This window comes from Gymnoscopelus microlampas, assembly GCF_963454915.1.
Source record: "Gymnoscopelus microlampas genome assembly, chromosome: 22".
Classification (NCBI taxonomy): Eukaryota; Metazoa; Chordata; class Actinopteri; order Myctophiformes; family Myctophidae; genus Gymnoscopelus; species Gymnoscopelus microlampas.
This window is the reverse complement of record NC_139959.1, coordinates 37,785,352-37,807,492: the sequence shown is the minus strand read 5'-3', so window position 1 is coordinate 37,807,492 and position 22,141 is coordinate 37,785,352. Positions and strand designations below refer to the sequence as shown.

General features: G+C 41.8%; 2 protein-coding genes across 2 annotated transcripts in view; one reads left to right on the top strand and one right to left on the bottom strand.

Moving 5' to 3' along the window:
* Nucleotides 1–22,141, top strand: part of mtmr6 (myotubularin related protein 6) — a 703,086-nt gene that overhangs the window by 163,479 nt on the left and 517,466 nt on the right. The gene's annotated exons all lie outside the window — the stretch shown is intronic.
* The window catches only part of dap (death-associated protein), a 33,847-nt gene continuing 31,318 nt past the window's right edge, over nucleotides 19,613–22,141 (bottom strand). Inside the window, exon 4 of the mRNA XM_084049176.1 lies at nucleotides 19,613–22,030. Coding sequence (XP_083905302.1) covers nucleotides 21,914–22,030 — 117 coding nt within the window. The 3' untranslated portion in view covers nucleotides 19,613–21,913. The remainder of the gene's footprint in view (nucleotides 22,031–22,141) is intronic.

Sequence of the window (22,141 nt, the reverse complement as noted above, 5' to 3'; positions counted from 1 at the left end):
GACCGAGTACCACCCAAGTCACAAACTGTTCAAAACCCTACAACGACCGTTGCCGGGCAAGGGGTCCTACCGCAGTATCAAGAGTTCCACTACCAGGTTCTGGTGCAGTTTAAATCCGGCTGCTGTCAGACAACAGACAACAGGCGGTACTGTCCAGCTTGGTTGCAGACTTTTTCTGGCTCTTCCTGAACACACCTGTGGATTATACCAGGGACAAATGACTTGGACTTAGCCCCCCTCGGACATACCTGTGGACTACACCAGGCACAATTACTTTTTTTGCTGCGCTCCCTCATGGAGCTACTTGCGGATTATACCAGGGTCAGTCCACCTTAGGTGGACACGCACTGACCTTTTGCACCTTAATCCCATGTATAACGCACTGACTTTTAGTGGATAAATCCAGTTAGTACATGCACATGTTAACCCAGAGTACAGAAGTCCTGACGTCACTCGTCCATCCAGTAATTTCCGTATGGAGAATAACATTGGGTCATCATAGAACCGTCTCATATAAGAATTGTGGTCCAAAAGTAAACAAACTGCCTCTGCGATATTGTCAGGGAGGAGCCTCTGCATCGTTTATGATAGTCAGTCACTCATATTTGAAACGGTCCGTTTATGGCGACATTTTAACTTATTCGGCAGAAGTAACATTAGCGTTTTCTCACCGTCAGTTGATGCTTCATATCCATAAGAGTAAAACCGCCGGGGTCATTTGTTTATTATTGGAACACAGTTCTTATTTGACGCGATATTAAACACGTCTATGAGAATTCAGAACGGGGGGAAAAGGTTTTAAAAGTTTATGGTTCTAGAGGTTTTAAATCTTCTAAAGCTCTAAGGTATTCTCTAAAATTCAAATGGTAGCCGATATGTCCTAAGTAGGCCGAACGTTGTAGAGTTGGAACGGAGTTTGTAGCTAAAAGTATGAAGGACTAGTTAGGGGTCAAAAAACGGGCCGAATGAGTAGTGACAATAACGTCAGTGTGCTCGCTAAGTATATACTATTAGGCACATACGTGAAATGTGTCCTCTGCACTTAAATAAGTAGTGACAATAACGTCAGTGTGCTCGCTAAGTATATACTGTTAGGCACATACGTGAAATGTGTCCTCTGCACTTTAACAACTAACAGCCTCAAATCACTCTAAGATTGCCACATTGTTGACCTGACCTGGAATCGCACCCAGGAGATCCAGGGCCTCTGGTTCACCAGGCAGGCCCACTAACCACTCAGCTATGGCACTCTGATTAACATCATGTCAGAAAATGAAAGGAAACAAAAGTCAGACTATACTAAGTTGTTATTTGTTTGTTTAAGTCAGCTATACTCTACTCAGAGTCATAAGTTTACAAAATGTACTAAAGTACACTGAACGTCTGTGCGGTTTGTCTCCATCACTGAAAATAACGTACATGTAAACAGATATAAAACTGCTGTCCTGTGCAGTTGGGGTGAAACAACACAACCATTTCGCTCCTAATAATACCTATTTGATTTGACATCCTGACTTGCTGCTGTGGCTGAGCCTTGAACCTGTTACCTGCAGCTCACTAGTCAGTGACTCTATCCATTCACCTACAGCTGTTTCCTTGGAATCTGTGGTTCTAAAACGTTTTGTTGTCAACCCCCTAAATTGACATGTATTTGGGCAGTGGACCCCAATGTGAAAAGATGTAGTGTCAGGGCCCCCCATGAAAAAGATTTATATTTATGCTGTAACACATTTTTTTTTAAAGTTATTTGTCTTGTTTGTTGTTCAAGTCAAAGCACCAGGAAGGCTGTATTTCTTGGCCAACAGTTAGCTCAATGGGTTGAGACGCAGTATTCATGATCCAGAGGCCATGAGTTCGAATCCCACTGGCTTCTTTACTGTGATGCTTTCCTTTGCAGACTGGCTTTCAGTAGAGCAACTGAAAGCCACCAAGAAGGCTGTACTTGTCAGCCAACTGTTAGCTCAATGGGTTGAGACGCAGTATACATGTTCCAGAGGCCATGAGTTCAAATCCCACTGGTGTCTTTACTGTGAGGCTTTCCTTTGCAGACTGGCTTCCAGTAGATCAAGCTAAATCCACCAAGAAAGGTGTATCTTTCAGCCAACAGTTAGCTCAATGGAAGAGCGTCTGTCCAATAACTTGACTTGACTTGACTCGAGTAGATTCCCACTCGAGTCAAGTGTCCCCGGTAAGTTGGGGCAATGAATAAATTGACTGATATCCTTAGTGATGCTTTCCTTTGCAGACTAACTTCTAGAAAAAATAAGTTAAAACCACCAGGAAACCTGTAACTCTCAGCCAACAGCTAGCTCAACTGGTAGAGCGTCTGTCCAATAACATGACTTGACTTAAGTGGGTTCGATTCCCACTCGAGTCAAGTGTCCCCGGTAACTTGGGGCAACGGATAAATTGACTGATATGCTTAATGATGCTTTCCTTTGCAGACTAACTTCTAGAAAAAATAAGTTAAAACCACCAGGAAACCTGTAACTCTCAGCCAACAGCTAGCTCAACTGGTAGAGCGTCTGTCCAATAACATGACTTGACTTGACTTGAGTGGGTTAGATTCCCACTCGAGTCAAGTGTCCCCGGTAACTTGGGGCAACGGATAAATTGACTGATATCCTTAATGATGCTTTTCTACGGATATCAGTCAATTTATCCGTTTCCCCAACTTACCGGGGACACTTGCCTTGAGTGGGAATCGAACCCACTCAAGTCAAGTCATGTTATTGGACAGACGCTCTACCAGTTGAGCTAGCTGTTGGCTGAGAGTTACAGGTTTCCTGGTGGTTTTAACTTATTTTTTCTAGAAGTTAGTCTGCAAAGGAAAGCATCATTAAGGATATCAGTCAATTTATCCGTTGCCCCAAGTTACCGGGGACACTTGACTCGAGTGGGAATCGAACCCACTTAAGTCAAGTCATGTTATTGGACAGACGCTCTACCAGTTGAGCTAGCTGTTGGCTGAGAGTTACAGGTTTCCTGGTGGTTTTAACTTATTTTTTCTAGAAGTTAGTCTGCAAAGGAAAGCATCACTAAGGATATCAGTCAATTTATTCATTGCCCCAACTTACCGGGGACACTTGACTCGAGTGGGAATCTACTCGAGTCAAGTCAAGTCAAGTTATTGGACAGACGCTCTTCCATTGAGCTAACTGTTGGCTGAAAGATACACCTTTCTTGGTGGATTTAGCTTGATCTACTGGAAGCCAGTCTGCAAAGGAAAGCCTCACAGTAAAGACACCAGTGGGATTTGAACTCATGGCCTCTGGATCATGTATACTGCGTCTCAACCCATTGAGCTAACAGTTGGCTGACAAGTACAGCCTTCTTGGTGGCTTTCAGTTGATCTTCTGGAAGCCAGTCTGCAAAGGAAAGCATCACAGTAAAGAAGCCAGTGGGATTCGAACTCATGGCCTCTGGATCATGAATACTGCGTCTCAACCCATTGAGCTAACTTTTGGCCAAGAAATACAGCCTTCCTGGTGCTTTGACTTGAACAACAAACAAGACAAATAACTTTGGGGGGCCCTGACACTACATCTTTTCACATTGGGGTCCACTGCCCAAATCATGTCAATTTAGGGGGTTGACAACAAAACGTTTTAGAACCACAGATTCCAAGGAAACAGCTGTAGGTGAATGGAGTCACTGACTAGTGAGCTGCAGGTAACAGGTTCAAGGCTCAGCCACAGCAGCAAGTCAGGATGTCAAATCAAATAGGTATTATTAGGAGCGAAATGGTTGTGTTCTTTCACCCCAACTGCACAGGACAGCAGTTTTATATCTGTTTACATGTACGTTATTTTCAGTGATGGAGACAAACCGCACAGACGTTCAGTGTACTTTAGTACATTTTGTAAACTTATGACTCTGAGTAGAGTATAGCTGACTTAAACAAACAAATAACAACTTAGTATAGTCTGACTTTTGTTCCCTTTCATTTTCTGACATGATGTTAATCAGAGTGCCATAGCTGAGTGGTTAGTGGGCCTGCCTGGTGAACCAGAGGTCCTGGATCTCCTGGGTGCGATTCCAGGTCAGGTCAACAATGTGGCAATCTTAGAGTGATTTGAGGCTGTTAGTTGTTAAAGTGCAGAGGACACATTTCACGTATGTGCCTAACAGTATATATTTAGCGAGCACACTGACGTTATTGTCACTACTTATTCGGCCCGTTTTTTGACCCCTAACTAGTCCTTCATACTTTTAGCTACAAACTCCGTTCCAACTCTACAACGTTCGGCCTACTTAGGACATATCGGCTACCATTTGAATTTTAGAGAATACCTTAGAGCTTTAGAAGATTTAAAACCTCTAGAACCGTAAACCTTTAAAACCTTTTCCCCCCGTTCTGAATTCTCATAGACGTGTTTAATATCGCGTCAAATAAGAACTGTGTTCCAAAGATAAACAAATGACCCCGGTGGTTTTACTCTTATGGATATGAAGCATCAACTGACGGTGAGAAAACGCTAATGTTACTTCTGCCGAATAAGTTAAAATGTCGCCAGAAACGGACTGTTTCAAATATGAGTGACTGACTATCATAAACGATGCAGAGGCTCCTCCCTGACAATATCGCCAAGGCAGTTTGTTTACTTTTGGACCACAATTCTTATATGAGACGATTCTATGATGATTCTATGAGTATTCCAAAATCTCAATGTCACTGAAGACTAAGCTTCAAACCTCCCAAAACAAACTGATTCGACTGCTTCTCGGACTGGGGCACATGACCACCTTTCTCCCACTCATTTTGCTAGCCTAGGCTGGCTCAGGGTAGAAGACAGGGTTACAATAAATAAAGCAATAGCCAGCACTCTGAAGTCCTTCTGGTACGTTTAATTCATATGCACGGACAACACAGCACACACAGACGCGTTTCGGCGTCAAGCCTTCCTCAGCGTGTATGGTAATGCCAACATTTGGGGACAGTTAATTAGGGGGACCGGGGTGCAACACAGAAATCGGTCCGTCTAAAAACAGGCTCGTTCATAGGCCTCATCACAGTTATTTATACATCACATAAATCCCTATACCCCTTTTGATTGGGGGACTCTGATCCATTACATATAAAAATAGTCAAATACCAGTAGATAGTTTTTAAACAACAGTTTATGTAAGTACACTCCCTTGACTTTATTGTGAATCTTTGTGAGCCGTGCACCCGCAAACTGCACCATATACAGACTGAGAGTGCTCGTTGTTATTTTCTATAGAAGACGGGGTTAAACAACTGAAAATGGGATTGGTCTTCAAAATTGTAAATGAAAATTTGCCCGAAATGCCCCCTATACCCGCATATCTGACTAAAAACCTCCAAAAAGTTAGCGACACCCACAGTCACAAAACTAGAGGGAGCGTTAACAACGATCTGGTACCACCCACCTATAAAACAGACATCGGCAGATTCTCCTTCTACAGCACTGTCACCCAGGTTTGGAATAGTTTAACCCCATCCCTTAAAAAAAAAAACATCCGGCCAAACAAAAGTTGTGTGATGTGTTTCATCACATGGCTCCAGAGATCACGTGTACATGTTTTGGTGAGACTTGAAGAAAATCTGCAGGAGGAGAAAAAAGTGTGTGTGTGCTATTTTCAAATAGCCTATAAGTTTATATAGGGCTGAAGTGGTTAATGTATGTTTTGTAATAATAATAAAAATCTACAAAGTAACTCAAGTTTTCAAATAATCATAGTGGAGTAAAAGTACAATATTTGCCTCTGAGATGTAGTGGAGTAGAAGTAAAAGTACTGAAAACTGGAAATACTCCAGCAAAGTAAAAATACCTCGAAACTGTACTTAAGTACAGTACTTAAGTACATTACTTAAGTAAATGTACTTAGTTAGTTTACACAACTGGTGACAACACACATACAGTACATGTGTGCGGGGAGGAATCATTTGGAATAATGACTAAATTGAGGAGAAAAAGGGGGATACAAAGCCAAAAAGGTCCAGCTACTGCCAGGCAGTCAGTGCCAGCTTAATGATAAGGCTTTAGGTGCTACTGCACAGGGCACCAATCTTGGGGGGCACCAAATGGCGGGAAGACAGTGATAGAAGACTATCGCCGCAAGAGCACTGAAATTTAGACGCAAAGGCTGCTGAAGGAGCGCTAAAACGGTTAGGGTTAGGGTGAAACACGCCGGTGAAGCGTATTTTCTGCGCTGCACACCCCCTGGAACCCCCCCAAGACCCCACTTTGAGAACCAACGGTGTAATGAACACTGAACATTGTATTGTCATAGTAACAAGGCAGACATCTGCAAACTTTCACTTAATAGGAACAGCAGGCTGAACGAGAACCTGGAAGTGCAGCTTCAATTCCAGCTAAGTGGGTTTGCCCCTTGGTTATAACTAGGTGTTTTGCAACAAGACACAACGTAGTAACATATGAGGGCATAAGCATAAGAATAAATAAAAAAAACTCAAAAGGGTTTTTTGTTTTGGCAATATTTATTTGTATTTCCCCAAGAGAGGAACATAAGCCATACTTCAGGATAACTGAACATCTGAGAGAAGCAATAGCACAGTGTTTTGCAGAAGAGGTGATCCATAACTGTGCCATATTCAATGAAGGTATGACATTATTATTAGAACTGCATTCTGAGAAGGATGGATTTACACAATATGACATGTTTCCTACTTGAAATAAAGTAGGAATAAAGTAGGTTTGTTTACCGTAAGTCATACCGTGTAACACATACACACACGTGATATATATATATCTTTCACTGGCATGTTTTTCCAACACTGTCTCACTCCCCAAAAGGCATATCGTGACTTCTTGACCAAACATCAAACGGTGACTTGAAGGAGGTTACCTTCCAGTGAAACGGTGACGTCCCGGGCACTTCCGCACTCCAGGAATAACGCGGTTAAAAAAGCCCAAAAAATGTTAAAACGACGGAGGCATCTCAAGCACACCCCCCCTTGAAGTCACCATTTGACGTTTGGTCACATTTGTCCCAAGAAGTCACAAAATACCTGTTGGGGGTGAGACAGCATAGGGTTTTCACAACAATTCAGATACATGTGTTCTGGAAATATTTTACTGAAGCCAGCAGCAGGCAAGCAAACAAACTAAGAACAGATGCTGTAATGGCCATGTAGCTACTACCAGAACCAGAGGTGTCGTCAAAAAACACTCCAAAAGCAACGTTACACAGCATGACTTTTTGTTACAGGAAAAGAACGAACCGTGTCCTTTGGACTAATCTCTGAGCGACTGAAACATATCGATTAAGGGTTTATTTATGTATTTTTTATCCTGTACATCACAGAGAGTGAAGGGCCTCTGAAAATCTGATTTCTTTTTTGAATTCACTATACAAAAAACAAATATGCTACTTTGGCACCATGACATACTATCTCAGACATACAAATGGAACCATAGTGGGTAGCCAAGAAACGTTGTAGAGGAAAGTATTAGTAGTGTATATTGTTATATAATATGGCGTTAATAGGGCAAAAGCTAAAGAGAGAGACAGAGAAAGTTCATATATGCACAAGAGAGAAGACGAGCTTTTCAGGAAGACATGCATGGGGGGCTACACACATATATATGTACTGTATATATATAGCATTCTACGTACTGGACAGAGTGACAGGCGTTTTGAAGCAGAAGAGAAAAGACAGAAGCGATAGACATAATAGAGACAGATATATAGCGCGAAGAGAGGATTATATAATACTATAGCAAGATTAGCATGCTTGCAGTGTGCGAAACATTACAGGAATAGGCCAAAGATACACACGCACAGGTCACATGTAAAGGCTAGAGCGACGGTAGTGCACTAATCTACAGGCTAGGCTATAAATTCATCGGACGCTAGAAGTTAATTACAAGAGCTATACATACACGGTTTAGATATTTATATATATTTGTTGGGATTGTTTATTATACACAAGCTGGAGAGGCAAGGCATTGCATGCACGTGCAAAAAAGAGGAAAGTCGGGCAGCAGCAGCAACAAGAGAGAAGAAGATTAGAAAGATTATCTGGCTTTTCCAAGACTACCACAATGAGGTTCCTTTGCATGTCGTAATAAAGCAGACAGTGGTGGAAAGTAACTAAGTACAGTTACTCATAATTTTCTTATAACTAAGAAACAAGGAACACGACAAGAAAACACAACAGTTATTGTTAAAAAACATCTGTTGGAACTTTTTTCTCTGCACCCAGATTTACTCTTTCATTGAGAGCAAACAGAGGGATGTTTAATGTCATCAAAATACAAATCCGTTATTGTCATATCTTATAGTCATTAAATAGAGTTGCATCTTCCATATCAGTGTGGCTCAGGAGATATACCAGGGATTTATAAGCTGAAGGTTTAGAGTTTGAAACTCCTTAATATAATGTTTCACTCTTAATCTAAAATCGAAGAGGTTGGTTAAGTGTTGCATTCTTATGTGAGTTTTCCATGTTAGTGTGGCTCGAGGTATTATTCAGGGGTTTTATAAATAAAAGGTCCAGGGATCAAACCTCATGAAGAACATTATCATCACTCTACCTAAATTCTAAAAGGTGGGTTAAACATCACATTCTCGGTTGCATCTTCAATGCCAGTGTGGCTCAAACGTTAAATCAGTGGTTTATAAACTGAAGGTTTAAGGGCCAAAACTCCAGAAGAAAAAGAATCACTCTCCGTCTAAATTCTCAAAGCTGGGTGAAGTATTACATTTTCTATTGCATCTTCCATGCCAGCTAGCATGCGAGATAAATCAGTGATTTATGAACCGTTGGTTAAAAGGTTCAAATCTCCTAAAGAACTTTTTCACTCTCCATATAAATTCTAAAAGGTGGGTTAAGTATCACATTCTTAGTTAATTATTACATTCTCAATTCCATCTTCCATGCTAGCATGGCATGTGAGTCAGGAGTACAAACCATGGCTCAAATGGTGAATCAAGGGTTTATAAACAGAACGTTTAAGGACCAAAACTCCAGAAGGAAAAAAATCACTCTCCGTCTAAATTCTCAAAGGTGTGTGAAGTATTTCATTCTCAGTTAATCATTACATTCTCAATCGCATGTTGCATGCTAGCATGGATCAAATTATAAATCAGTGGTTTATAATCCAAAGGTTCTGGGTTCAAAGCTCCCAAAGACCATTTTTCACTTTCCATCTAAATTGTGAAAGGTGAGTTAACTACATTCCCGATTACATTCCTATGTCAGTGTGGCTTGATAGATGAATCAGGGGTTCATAATCCAAAGGTTCTGGGTTCAAAGCTCCCAAACATACGATTCCAGGTCAGGTCAACAATGTGCCAATGTCTGTGTCCTTAAAATTATTTGAGGCTGCTAGTTGCTAAAGTTATATATACTTAGTGAACACACTAATGTTATTGCCACTACTTATTCCGCCTGTTTTTGACCCCTAACTAGGCCTTCATACTTTTACCTACAAACTCTGTTCCAACTCTACAACGTTCGGCATACTTAAGACATATCGGCTAAAACAATTGTAATTTTAGAGATATTTCACTTTTAACTCTCTCAGTGCCAATGAAATAAAATATGTTGATACTGTGCCAGCAATTTTTTTTAAATAAAGAAAAGAAGTGCTCAGGAGCCGAGATACAGCCTTTTTCAGTAATAAGTTAAACAAGAAGTGAATGGAACAGCAAATCTTCGGATCATGATATCTTGGGTTCTGAACATTTTCAAAAATCACACCCTGTGTGAAGGAAGTGGTGCCTTTGGGGTGGGGCTTAACTCATTTCAGTTCGTCCCTATTGGTGGTCTGAGTCCACTTACCAAATTTGTACTTGGTAGCATGCTGCAAACTGGAATGATGGCTGTTTAAAGGCCAGCCAATGGGCAGACAGAGGGGGCGGGGCTTACGTAATTACAGTTCGTCCCTATTGGTGGTTTTAGTCCATGTACAAAATTTGTACTCCGTAGCATGCTGCGAACTTGAGTTATGGCTGTTTAAAGGCCAGCCAATGGGAAGACAGAGGGGGCGGGGCTTCAGCAATTCATGCTCGTCCCGTATTGGTGGTCTAAGTCCACATACCAAATGTGGACTTGGTGGCATGCTGCAAACTGGAGTTATAGCTGTTTAAAATCCCGTGCTCATCCCGTGCTAATACGGGCGGACGGACATAACATACGCTGGGGGTCCCTGGACCCCTCTTTGATAACTTCAGCAATTCATGCTCGTCCCTATTGGTGGTGTAAGTCCACATACCAAATTAGGACTTGGTGGCAGGCTTCGAACTGGAGTTATAGCTGTTTAAAATCCCGTGCCCTAAACGGGCGGACGGACATAACATACTCGGGGGGTCCCTGGACCCCTCTTTGATAACTTCAGCAATTCATGCTCGGCCCTATTGGTGGTCTAAGTCCACATACCAAATGTGGACTTGGTGGCATGCTGCAAACTGGAGTTATAGCTGTTTAAAATCCCGTGCTCATCCCGTGCTCATACGGGCGGACGGACATAACATACGCTGGGGGTCCCTGGACCCCTCTTTGATAACTTCAGCAATTCATGCTCGTCCCTATTGGTGGTGTAAGTCCACATACCAAATTAGGACTTGGTGGCAGGCTTCGAACTGGAGTTATAGCTGTTTAAAATCCTGTGGCCTAAACGGGCGGACGGACATAACATACTCGGGGGGTCCCTGGACCCCTCTTTGATAACTTCAGCAATTCATGCTCGGCCCTATTGGTGGTCTAAGTCCACATACCAAATGTGGACTTGGTGGCATGCTGCAAACTGGAGTTATAGCTGTTTAAAATCCCGTGCTCATCCCGTGCTCATACGGGCGGACGGACATAACATACGCTGGGGGTCCCTGGACCCCTCTTTGATAACTTCAGCAATTCATGCTCGTCCCTATTGGTGGTGTAAGTCCACATACCAAATTAGGACTTGGTGGCAGGCTTCGAACTGGAGTTATAGCTGTTTAAAATCCCGTGCCCTAAACGGGCGGACGGACATAACATACTCGGGGGGTCCCTGGACCCCTCTTTGATAACTTCAGCAATTCATGCTCGGCCCTATTGGTGGTCTAAGTCCACATACCAAATGTGGACTTGGTGGCATGCTGCAAACTGGAGTTATAGCTGTTTAAAATCCTGTGCTCATCCCGTGCTCATACGGGCGGACGGACATAACATACGCTGGGGGTCCCTGGACCCCTCTTTGATAACTTCAGCAATTCATGCTCGTCCCTATTGGTGGTGTAAGTCCACATACCAAATTAGGACTTGGTGGCAGGCTTCGAACTGGAGTTATAGCTGTTTAAAATCCCGTGGCCTAAACGGGCGGACGGACATAACATACTCGGGGGGTCCCTGGACCCCGCTTTGATAAATTCAGCAATTCATGCTCGTCCCTATTGGTGGTGTAAGTCCACATACCAAATTAGGACTTGGTGGCATGCTTCAACCTGGAGTTATAGCTGTTTAAAATCCCGTGCTCTAAACGGGCGGACGGACATAACATACGCTGGGGGTCCCTGGACCCCTCTTTGATAACCAGTGGCACGTGTGGCCAATGAGAGGAGAGATGGCATAGGCAATCTCCGAGAGGAGAGATGGCATAGGCAATCTCCAAGTGTGTGTGTGTGTGTGTGTGTGCGTGTGTTTGTATGTGTTGCTTCTTTGCCGTGCTGACATAACATACGGACGCTCATACGGACGCTCATACGGACAGAGTCAAGTGTAGAGCGGTTGGCACCGCTAAAAAAAATAATATTTTTCTTTTTTTTAAACTCGGGATAACTCGTTCTTGGCACCGAGGGCGACTCAGAGAGTTAATTGCTAAAAATACCTTAGACCTTTAACACCTTTAGAATCGTAGACCTTTAGAACCTTAAAGGTTCTATGACATTCATTTTCACTTTTTTATGTTTTTTGGGGGGTTTTATGACCTCAATTACACCCAACAAATCTGAACTTTGAATATTCAGTGGATTATCTGCGGTCTGGGGTTTTCTGAATAATTAGGCTGAAAAGTAATCTGAGCTTGGCCCTTCGACAGTGAGGTCAATGTCGATTAATCCCGCCCACTCTCCTCCTCGCCCCTCCCCTCCCCTATCCTTTCCTTTGGGGGGGGGGCGGAGCAGAGGCGATGATTGACAGGCAAAATCCCTCACCAGCGACACCTGCAGGCTAAGATTTATTTTTTCATTGCAGTTGAAAAGGCTTTAGAAATGTGAGAGAAAAACACCTGCCATGGATCAATGGAGTGGAATGTTTTGTTAAAACTTTCTATACACGTTTGAAGGACCATGACAAAGACTTTTAATGTGTGGTAAAACTGAACGTCATGAAACCTTTAAAAACCTTAAACCTTTGCTATGCTTTAAAATTAAAACCTTTAACACTTATACAACAATCGATACTATCAACATTCTTAGCGATCACACCAATGTTATCTTCTTCACTATTTAGCATTGAGTTTGCAGCGCATGATGAGAGGAGATGGTGGGGGGGGGGGGGGGGGGGGGGGGTGAGAAGGGCAGAGAGAGAGGGAAGCTATTAGAGCTGAATGCATCAGATAATATTTAGGTCATCATGCTAGCTGTAACAGCTGCTGGCTTAGATTGTAATTTGAGATTATAAAGCGTCACAGAAGGCTAGCTCAGCGATTCCAACTCCTATCCCAATTGCACAGGCATAACGGACTCTTAAGCACTGACACCGGGTCAGCTGTTATGTCACACTGCACTGCTTATGTTTGGGATGTGGACAGAGAGCACTGGTTCCAGATCTGTACTGGAGTACAGGAGAGACAAAGGCCCTGTCCTTCATTAACTGGGGAGGAAACCCTTTTACTGGCTCCCTCTGCTGGTCAGTCTTGGGACAGAATTTTATAATAATGAGAATATGTACAGTGTGTGTGTGTGTGCGTGCATGCACTCAATGCGCTCACTGCCACCACCCCCTGCTCTGTCACTGTACTCCTACACTGAAGCTTGATTCATACTTGTTTGTCATACAACAGCAAAGGGGAAATGGTTAAGTTTGTCTGTGGATTATATAAAAAAAAAACACATTGAATTTCAACCAAAAACATCACAATTAGCACGTTCTGTATAATTTCAATGTTAGGTTTCAACATGGATTTAATATTTCTGCCTAACCATATTTCAACATTGATTCACTCATATTTTTGCTATCTTGGCGGGCGGGCGGGCCAGACAGACAGACAGACACACAGATAGATAAAAAGAGCTATCCATGGTTACAATTATGATATACCAGAAACAGAATGGAGGAGAATTGCAAGCTAATGATGCACAGATTGCTTCACATTTCAGTGTCACTTCCTTCCAGTCTGTCTTTCATTGTCCACTCATGCAAACGATTAAGACACTCACAGTAAACAACAGCATGGATGCATGTGATTGAGACCAGATCAGCGCAGTCATCTGTATACTGTAGTCTGCAGGGAGCGAAAAGTAAGAAAGAAAAACAAATAAAGAGGAAGCTAATGCATTCTCTTGACTTGCTGTCCGCTAGCCAAATGTACTATGAAATAGATCCATTGAGACCTGAAGCCGATTCTACATGTCTCCTAAATCCCAACAGTTTTCTGAAAAACGTATGTTTCTATATCAATGGTGCTCAATCTTTTTCATGTCAAGGACCCCCAAAATTATATGTATTTGGCCGCGGACCCCCATCAAAATATTTTGTTCCAGGGACCCCCAGAAGCAAAGATTTGAGTTAAAAATGTTCGCTTTAAATATATATATATATATTCAAAGATTTGCACACATTTTCACGAATTTTCAAAAATAACAGATCTACAAGCTCGTAGCTTGTATATCTGCTATTTTTGAATAGCTCAAAGTGTAAAATAATGCTTTTTAGCTCAAATGTAAAAATGACACAGTTCCAGGTCTCAATATGAATGATGATTGGCTATTTTCACAATTTTACAACATTTCAAGAATAATAATAAAAAAGGACCGGTTTTGCAGTTTTCCAACTGACAGCAACGGCACATTACATATTTGTGTTCATATTTCCATATTTGACGGAATCTAGATTCCAAACAAATCCTCGATTAATTTATTTTTTCTGGGGGTTGAAAAGCTGGAGAAGTGTAAATTAAAGATCACTGGCCACAATTTATTCAACATGTGAACTATCTTCCAACACGTGAATAAAACATGAGCTCCGGAGCAGCAGCTGTGGCCTCCTGGCTGCAGCAGATAGTGACAACTTCCAAATCATCCGCTCCCTCATAACCGGAGGTCATCGACATGCCCGTACATGCACTAATGTGTCCGTGGCAAGACATGTCCATGTCCGTGGCAAATGTTTCATTTAGGGAAAAAAAACTTAACAGTTATCTTTTAAGGGAACACATAAGATAATTATAATAATTTGTTCATGTAAAGTGTGATTGAAGCATCGACCGTACTGATATGATTGAAATGCCAAACACAGAATAGACTTGGGCCATCCTGTATACAGACAGTATACAATGAATAGTCTTGGACCATCAGGGGTTGACACTAAGGTCTCAGAGGTAAATTGTCCATTATAAAATGCTTCATTGCCTGTATACAGACAGAATACAATGAATAGTCTTGGACCATGCTGTATTGGTGCCTGTATAGTATACAGGCATTAATACAGCATGGTCCAAGTCTATTCTGGTGTATACAGCCAGTATGCAGTGTTTGACTTCAGGATAGATAGGACACTGATTTAATTAATGCAGAAATACTGTCATTTTAAAATGTGTAGCACTGACAAATACATAGACACCATGTCATAGTGATGAGCGGGCCGACCTGTAACCCGCGGGACCCGCGGGTCAACCCGTGGCGCGGGTGGGTCGAGTCAGGATTTCAGAGGCAATTATGCGGGTTGCGGGTGAGCGGGTCAGCGGCTCTCACACGCCAATTTTTTTTTTTAAATCACATGCTCTTGTTTTGTCTTTATTCCTAATAAGAATAAGAATAATAACAATAAAACAGTTTGAATACACACGGGGTGTATACTTGAAGATTATTTTCCTTCATGATTTTACCGATTTCTTTTTATACCGCGGGTCGCGGGGCGGGTTGAGCCATAGATTTATATATGGGTACGCCGGGCGGGTTGAGGCGGGTTGGGTTCCGTGACGGGGCGGGGCGGGTCATGAAAAAACCCGACCCGCACATCACTACCATGTCACCTTAGGAGTCCACTAGTATGCATCTAGGGATAGGAGTCCCACTCTAAACCATACAACATAGCTGTCTGTCTCTAAACCATACAACATAGCTGTCTGTCTCTAAACCATACAACATAGCTGTCCACTAGTGTACATCTAGGAATCTACTAGTATGCATTTAGGGATAGGTCTGTGTATCTAGTCATTATTTACCACATTTTGTATGTCTGTGACAAAATACGAATTTTGACAAAAAATGTCCATCGCAAGCCGGTAACGCAACGCATTGTGGGCTTGTAGATCGGCTATTTCTAATAGCCCCAATGTACATGTATATAGGGTTAAAGTGGTTAAACTGATGCTGTATTAACACATTTAGCTGGAGACCCCCTGGAACCCCATCAAGGACCCCGGAGGTGTCACCGAACCCCACTTTGAGAACCACAGCACTAACTTAATGCAGTGGGTGTTGACACAGTCATTGAGGAGAGTCCAGGCTGGCTGGTCATCCCAGGCTATTCCCCCAGCCAGGAGCAGATGTTCATATCTGCTGGCAGCAGACCTGAACGCAGTCCAGTCCAATGCTGATGAACTGCCATCAAACCACAGCTGCCTGTTCCAAGCAGCACTTAGTCCCTCTGGGGGAAAGGTCTGCTTTGTGCCCCTAGAATCACAACTAAACGTGGAGAAGCAGCGTTCAGTGTTTTTATGCACCACATACTAGGCTTTACACACAATTATTACATAATCGCAATTCTTTTTGCATAATCGTCATAATCCATGTTGAAAAATTGAGGAAATAGCCGATCTACAAGCACAAAACGTTTTGAGCTTGTAGATCGGCTATTTCCACTAATCATGTGTAAAGTATAAAGTTATTAAATTATGTGAGTTATTTGTCATATCTGCCCTGTGCACCTGTTCTTTACGAAGCTTAATAAAGGCAAACAGATATAAAAATGTTATTCATAATGTTCCAATGTTCCAACGACAGAAACACAATTAAATAGTCATTGTCATAATTATTTGAGTAAAATGTCGTAGTCGTGACAGCCATACACATATCTGGAACAAACGCTCAGAAGACTGCAGGTCTGCTACAACTCAGTTCTTTTAAAATAAATCACAGCAATAAAATTCCATTTAGTTTTAGTCATATTTTAGTCATCTGAAATATTTTAGTTTTTGTCTAGTTTTAGTCGACTAAATCTACAGTTGATTTAGTCGCCTAAAATGTATTTTGGCGGTGCCTTGATGGCGTCGTAATGGCTGATTTCACACTTAGTTGCATGCTGAAAATAGACGAGTGTGCGACGCGTTGTGAGATCTGCTATTTTCAGAGCGCAACATCCAAGCGCAACCAAACATAAAATTACTTCTTTTAGTTCTACTTGATCACCAAATACAGATCATTTTGGGTGTCCTTGACATGAAAAAGTTTGAGAACCACTGCCTTATGCCTTATAAGGGTCTATTCCGTATTTGAAGGGACGGTTAGCAACCCTAGGTGCTTACAAAGTCAATAACCAATCATAGATGAAAAGAAGCCCTACAGCAAAATGCATACTCCAGACAAGCAAGCACAGTAATGACTAAAAAAGCTTTTATGTCTCAGGGTGTATATATAAACATTTAAAAATGATAAAAAGCCAAGGACACAGGTTTGACCCATGTGAGGTTTTCCTCAGGGCTTTGACTAAAGGAAAACATCTTCCTTTGAATATCTGGCCTGTTTTCATGTGTTCGTTCTTTCTATCTTTATTCTCATTTCTCCTTTCCTGAAAACTGCAAATGATGGGAGCTTGTATAGAAGCATAATTTCACCCACTTTTCTTTTATTACACCTGTAAACCTGTAATGTAGTGGTTCTCAAGCTTCTCAAGACGCAAAAGATACATATGGTGTCTCTCCGGGACCCAAAAGTACAATATGATATTATGAAGCCCTATTTCAAAAATTGAAAAAATAAAAAAATAGCCAATATGTGTGCGATGTGATGCATTGCGACATACAGTATTGTGATTGTCAGCTATTCTCACTATTTACTTAAATTCTTTAACATGTTTTTTTTTACCTTTTATATTTATTTCCTTTCCTTTCCTTTTTTTTCAAAAACTTAAAAAAATAGAAATTTAGTACTTGCGACCCACAAAAATGGGTCACTCAGCGACCCAAAAATGGGTCCCGACCCAGTGTTTGGAAACCACTGGTCTACCACTGATTGAGCAGAGAAGTAACCATAGCAACTAGGCTTCCAGTGGGGCCCGCTTATCAGCCAAACACAAAGTGACATAACACCTGGAGCTACAGTACATGCATTAACACCTGGAGCACCCCGCGTGTGCGTGCGTGCGTGCGTGCGTGTGTGTGTACATAGGCTGGAGAGAGAAGAGAGTACACCAGCTGCCAGCTCTGGGAGAGAAGGGAGAGAAGGGAGTTTAAAGACATAATGAATGAATGAGAGCACACCCGTGGTCATGAGGACATACCTCATTAGATGCCAAAAACATTTGAAAAAACAAACAAATAATGTTTTGTGTTCTTATGGCAAAAGTCCTTAAAAGACTAATTTTCAATTACTTGCGGTCCATTGCAAACGTACTGTGTGATGACATCATATTCACACCCTGACCCTTATGAATCATGATTTCATTCACCCGTGTGATTCCCATTGCCAGTGGTGGAAAAAGCACTCACATTTTTTTTACTTAAGTAAAAGTATCAATACTGCAATGTAGAAATACTCTGTTACAAGTAAAGGGCATGTGTTCAAAATGCTACTTGAGTAAAAGTACAAAAGTATTGGCATCAAAATATACTAAAAGTACCCAAAGTTAAAGTACTAAAATGTTTGAAAATAGCAGATCTACAAGCTCACAACGCGTCGCGGTGCAACGCGTTGTGAGCTTGTAGATCGGCTATTTTCAAATAGCCTAGGTATGAAATTAGGCTAAAGTGGTTCATGTGTGTTTTATATTACAATAATCTATATCTGCAAAGTAACTAGTAACTAAAGTTTTCAAATGGTTGTAGTGGAGTAAAAGTACAATATTTGTCTCTGAGATGTAGTGGAGTAGAAGTAAAAGTACTGAAATTTGAAAATACTCCAGTAAAGAAAAAATAGCTAAAAATTGTACTTCAGTACATTTACTTAGTTACTTTACACCACTGCTCTTGGGCTGCTACGTTTTTTATCCAACTCAAGATGACAGCCAGACGGTGGATTACTTGTTTTAAACTTAAAAACACTACATTAAAACATATGAGGTGAGAAATAAGCAATGCAGTACAACATCAACGTGCGTCAGCAGTGGCTCTCTGCACGACGAGACACAAACAACAGTCAGCTGCGCTCTGAGCTGTGTTTGTGTGCAGAGCCCTTCCTTGATCCCATAGCCCGGGGGAACAGGATCATCAGCTGAGACTCTGCTGATTTCAGCCAAAACACGCATCCATTTCTGAGCCAAGCTTAGTCAAAAAAAAAAAGTCAGAAAAGCCATCATGACGTCTGTAAATCCAAAACCTGAGACCCTGGAAAACTCCTATGTAAATACAAAGATTTAACTCCAATAATGCTCTCTCTTTCTCTGAGATACACACACACACACACACACACACACACACACACACACACACACACACACACACACACACACACACACACACACACACACACACACACACACACACACACACACACACACACACACACACACACACACACACACACACACACACACACACACACACACACACAAAACAAGTTCCCTAGACCAGCGTTTCCCCAACTTTTTGGTGCCAAGGCACACCTGGCATAGCCAAAAGATCCCAGGGCACACCTAGATATACGAGGGAGATATAGATATAGGCATAGATATATACCTATATATGGTGCCCGGAAACCCGAAAAAAAAACTAAAGGGATTTTAGTGTGGACCTTCTGTTCCAGAGATAATGGCCAAAACATCTTTAAAGTGGACACTTTTCACAGATTTTCGATAGAGTTTTGGCCATTGTCGCCCATTTTTCGCACGGGCTAGGGAGGTCGGACGGCGACAAACTAATACCTGAGTATAAGTTCACTTTGAGCTGCATCCAATACATCCACTGCCTTTTCCTTTCTTTAATTTATTTTTGGGGGGTAATTTCTTAAAGGGAACACCAAGGAATCTCAGACACACTAAAAGGGCCGCGGAACGGCGGTTGGGAAACGCTGCCCTAGACTTTGTGACTTAGTCCTTTTAGCCTAAATGTCTGACTGTACCTCCTGCTGTTTACATTTCTGTCTAATAAAATATTCAATCAATCCATACATTTACTTAGCTTGTAAGCTTGAAGAAGTTTTTGAAAAAAGTTTTTTTTTTTTTTTTTTTTTTATGTGTTTTTACTTAAGTATTTACTTGAGTATATATGTTGTCCACCACTGCATTCATCCATCCATCCATCCAGATAAAGATGAGAAGCAGAGGTGACTCTTCCATGATAAATCTTTATTCACTATTACAACCACACCTAATACCTAGAAGTCCACTCACTGACAAAAGATTTGTACACTTTGAACCGTTTACTCAAGAAAACTGAGTTAAGCAAAAGACAAAAATAATAAAACTATTCTTTATTCCTTCTTTTTAAACTCTATTAAATACACAGGCAATTACTCCTTGGCAAAAAGGTATATAATTTATATATTTTTTTCTCTACGTCTTTCTTTCCTCTTGGACACCTGAACATTGATTAGTGTTGCAATTAACGACACTTGAGTGGTAAGGAGGTGGGTGATTAAGGAGAGAGGGTGTGTGTGTGTGTGTGTGTGTGTGTGTGTGTGTGTGTGTGTGTCTAAAAAGAATAATTGGCATGCTAATTTTGTTCTAGAAAATGGGGGGTGGAATGCTTGTCAGAGTTGCTATGGTAACCTGAGGTTTCTTTTCAGTTAACTTGTTGGTTCACTATACACCGAATCCTAATTTATACATGGTTGCATACCGAAAATAGCAGATCTACAAGCTCAGCGCGACGTGCAGTGAGCTTGTAGATCGTCTATATTCAACCCAAGTATAAATCAGGATTTGGTAGTGGCAGGTGATTGGCTAATATGAACCTTCATTATGCTGCCATTGGTTCTTATATTCTAGTAGCCAAGACTATTGATTGGCTCTTTTGGTCTGTGCAGAGATACTTGTGTGGTAGAAGGCGGGAGCTTGGGGCTCATCACTGTCAGGTGATTGGCTGGTTGTTTGGATGGATTGATTGACGTTTGCTGTGGTCCAATCAATGGGGAGGGTCAGTGTATCGCCGTAGGGGCGGGGTCAAGCGTCCCCCCTCCAATCACACACATCTAAGATCAGTTTCCCTTTCTTTTCACCCCAAGATACAGAGTGAAATAATGCATTATTAAGTTCAGTTGTGTTATAAGCTGTTATGCATAATTATACACATTTATAAAGAGTGTTATGAAGCCTTATTAGTGCATTATAATGCATTATAAATGGGATTATAAAGCATTATAGACCCAACCTTTAAGTCAAGTGTCACCCGGTAGTTATAATGTGCTGTTCCGCTGTGTATTATGACCAGCACTTACTTCATGAACCTTGTTATGCATGATTATAAACATTTTGACGTGTGTCATAATGCCTTATAATGCATTACAGACCCAAACTTAATATACAGTCGTAACATTTTTCTTTTCCATCAATTAATCACCCCTAAAAGCCTTGATTTCATGGAGAATGTGTTATGTTGCGTTCCTGAATGAAGAATCCAAAAATTAAGAGGATATTATTTTGATGCATTCAAGGAAAACCAGAACCCCTGGCATAAAATATGGCTGATCTACAAGCTCACAATGCATCACAAAGCGACACATTGTGAGCTTGTAGATCTGCTACTTAGGCGAGGGTTGAAGTATGGGTCAGAATGTTTTTTTAGTAGACTTGTGACAATCTTTTGATATAGTTTTGCTTAACAGCAGCAAAAACTATTTCAAAAGTCATTTACAAAAACAACTCACAAACAGTGTAATCCAAGTGCTGGAGGTTATGAATAAAGATTATTTTGATATTCATTTGTCTGTTGTTAAACTTGGACCCCTATTTTCTTAAATTCATTGAATATTCTCTTATTTTTTGTGTTCTTCATTCAAGAACCTGAAAAAAACGAAACGAAATAAACTCCATGAATTCTAGGCTAAACAGGTTTCTAACTGATAGAAAAAAACATTTGGGTGTCAAGTTCACCTTTAAAGCCACATTTCTGTCGTAGGTACGAAAGCATAACTGATTGTCAAGCTAACAATGCTAACGAGTACACATTTAAGCATTATTATAGTACAGCCAGCGCCAGCAGAGAATGTAATAGGTGGAATTACTGTCATCGATACGAACGTCCTCATGCAATTCCTTACAACGTTGATGTCAACTGGCTAAAAACTCGTTATAATAAACCGTTCTTTTCGAGGAACCCCATTACTCTGAGAGTGCACAAAATCGTTCCAGTCGTGCACTCACAGAGTTACAGACCCCCGTTAAGGTGGTCCAATTTGGAACGCCCTCAACGAACACATGAGGGTAAACTGGACCCTCAGGATAAAACAAAAAACTAAAAAAAGAACCTTGAACTCAGATGTGTGTGTGTGGTCGGGGGTCTTTAAAGCGTGGTCCGTCCTCAGCGTTTTGCGTGGAAGGCTCAGCCGGCGTGGCGTCGGTTGAGCCCTGGTGGCTGGCCGCGCCGTGGCGTTGGCGTGGCGTGCGGGGGCGGGGCGGCTAGCTTCTTCACTTGCGCGGCTGGTGGATGTGGCCGCCGTGCTGGCTGGGGGGCATCTTGCAGCAGGAAGGCTGGGGCTTCTGGTGGGCCACCTGGGCAGCCGCGGGGGTGAAGTCCTTGTCACCCTGGAGAGAGATGAAGAAGATAGTAGGGATTAGGGATGCACTGATGTATCGACCACGCGGCCTGTCTTTTTACCCCCGGTCTCAGTAGCGGGGGGGCGGGTGTGGTGACAG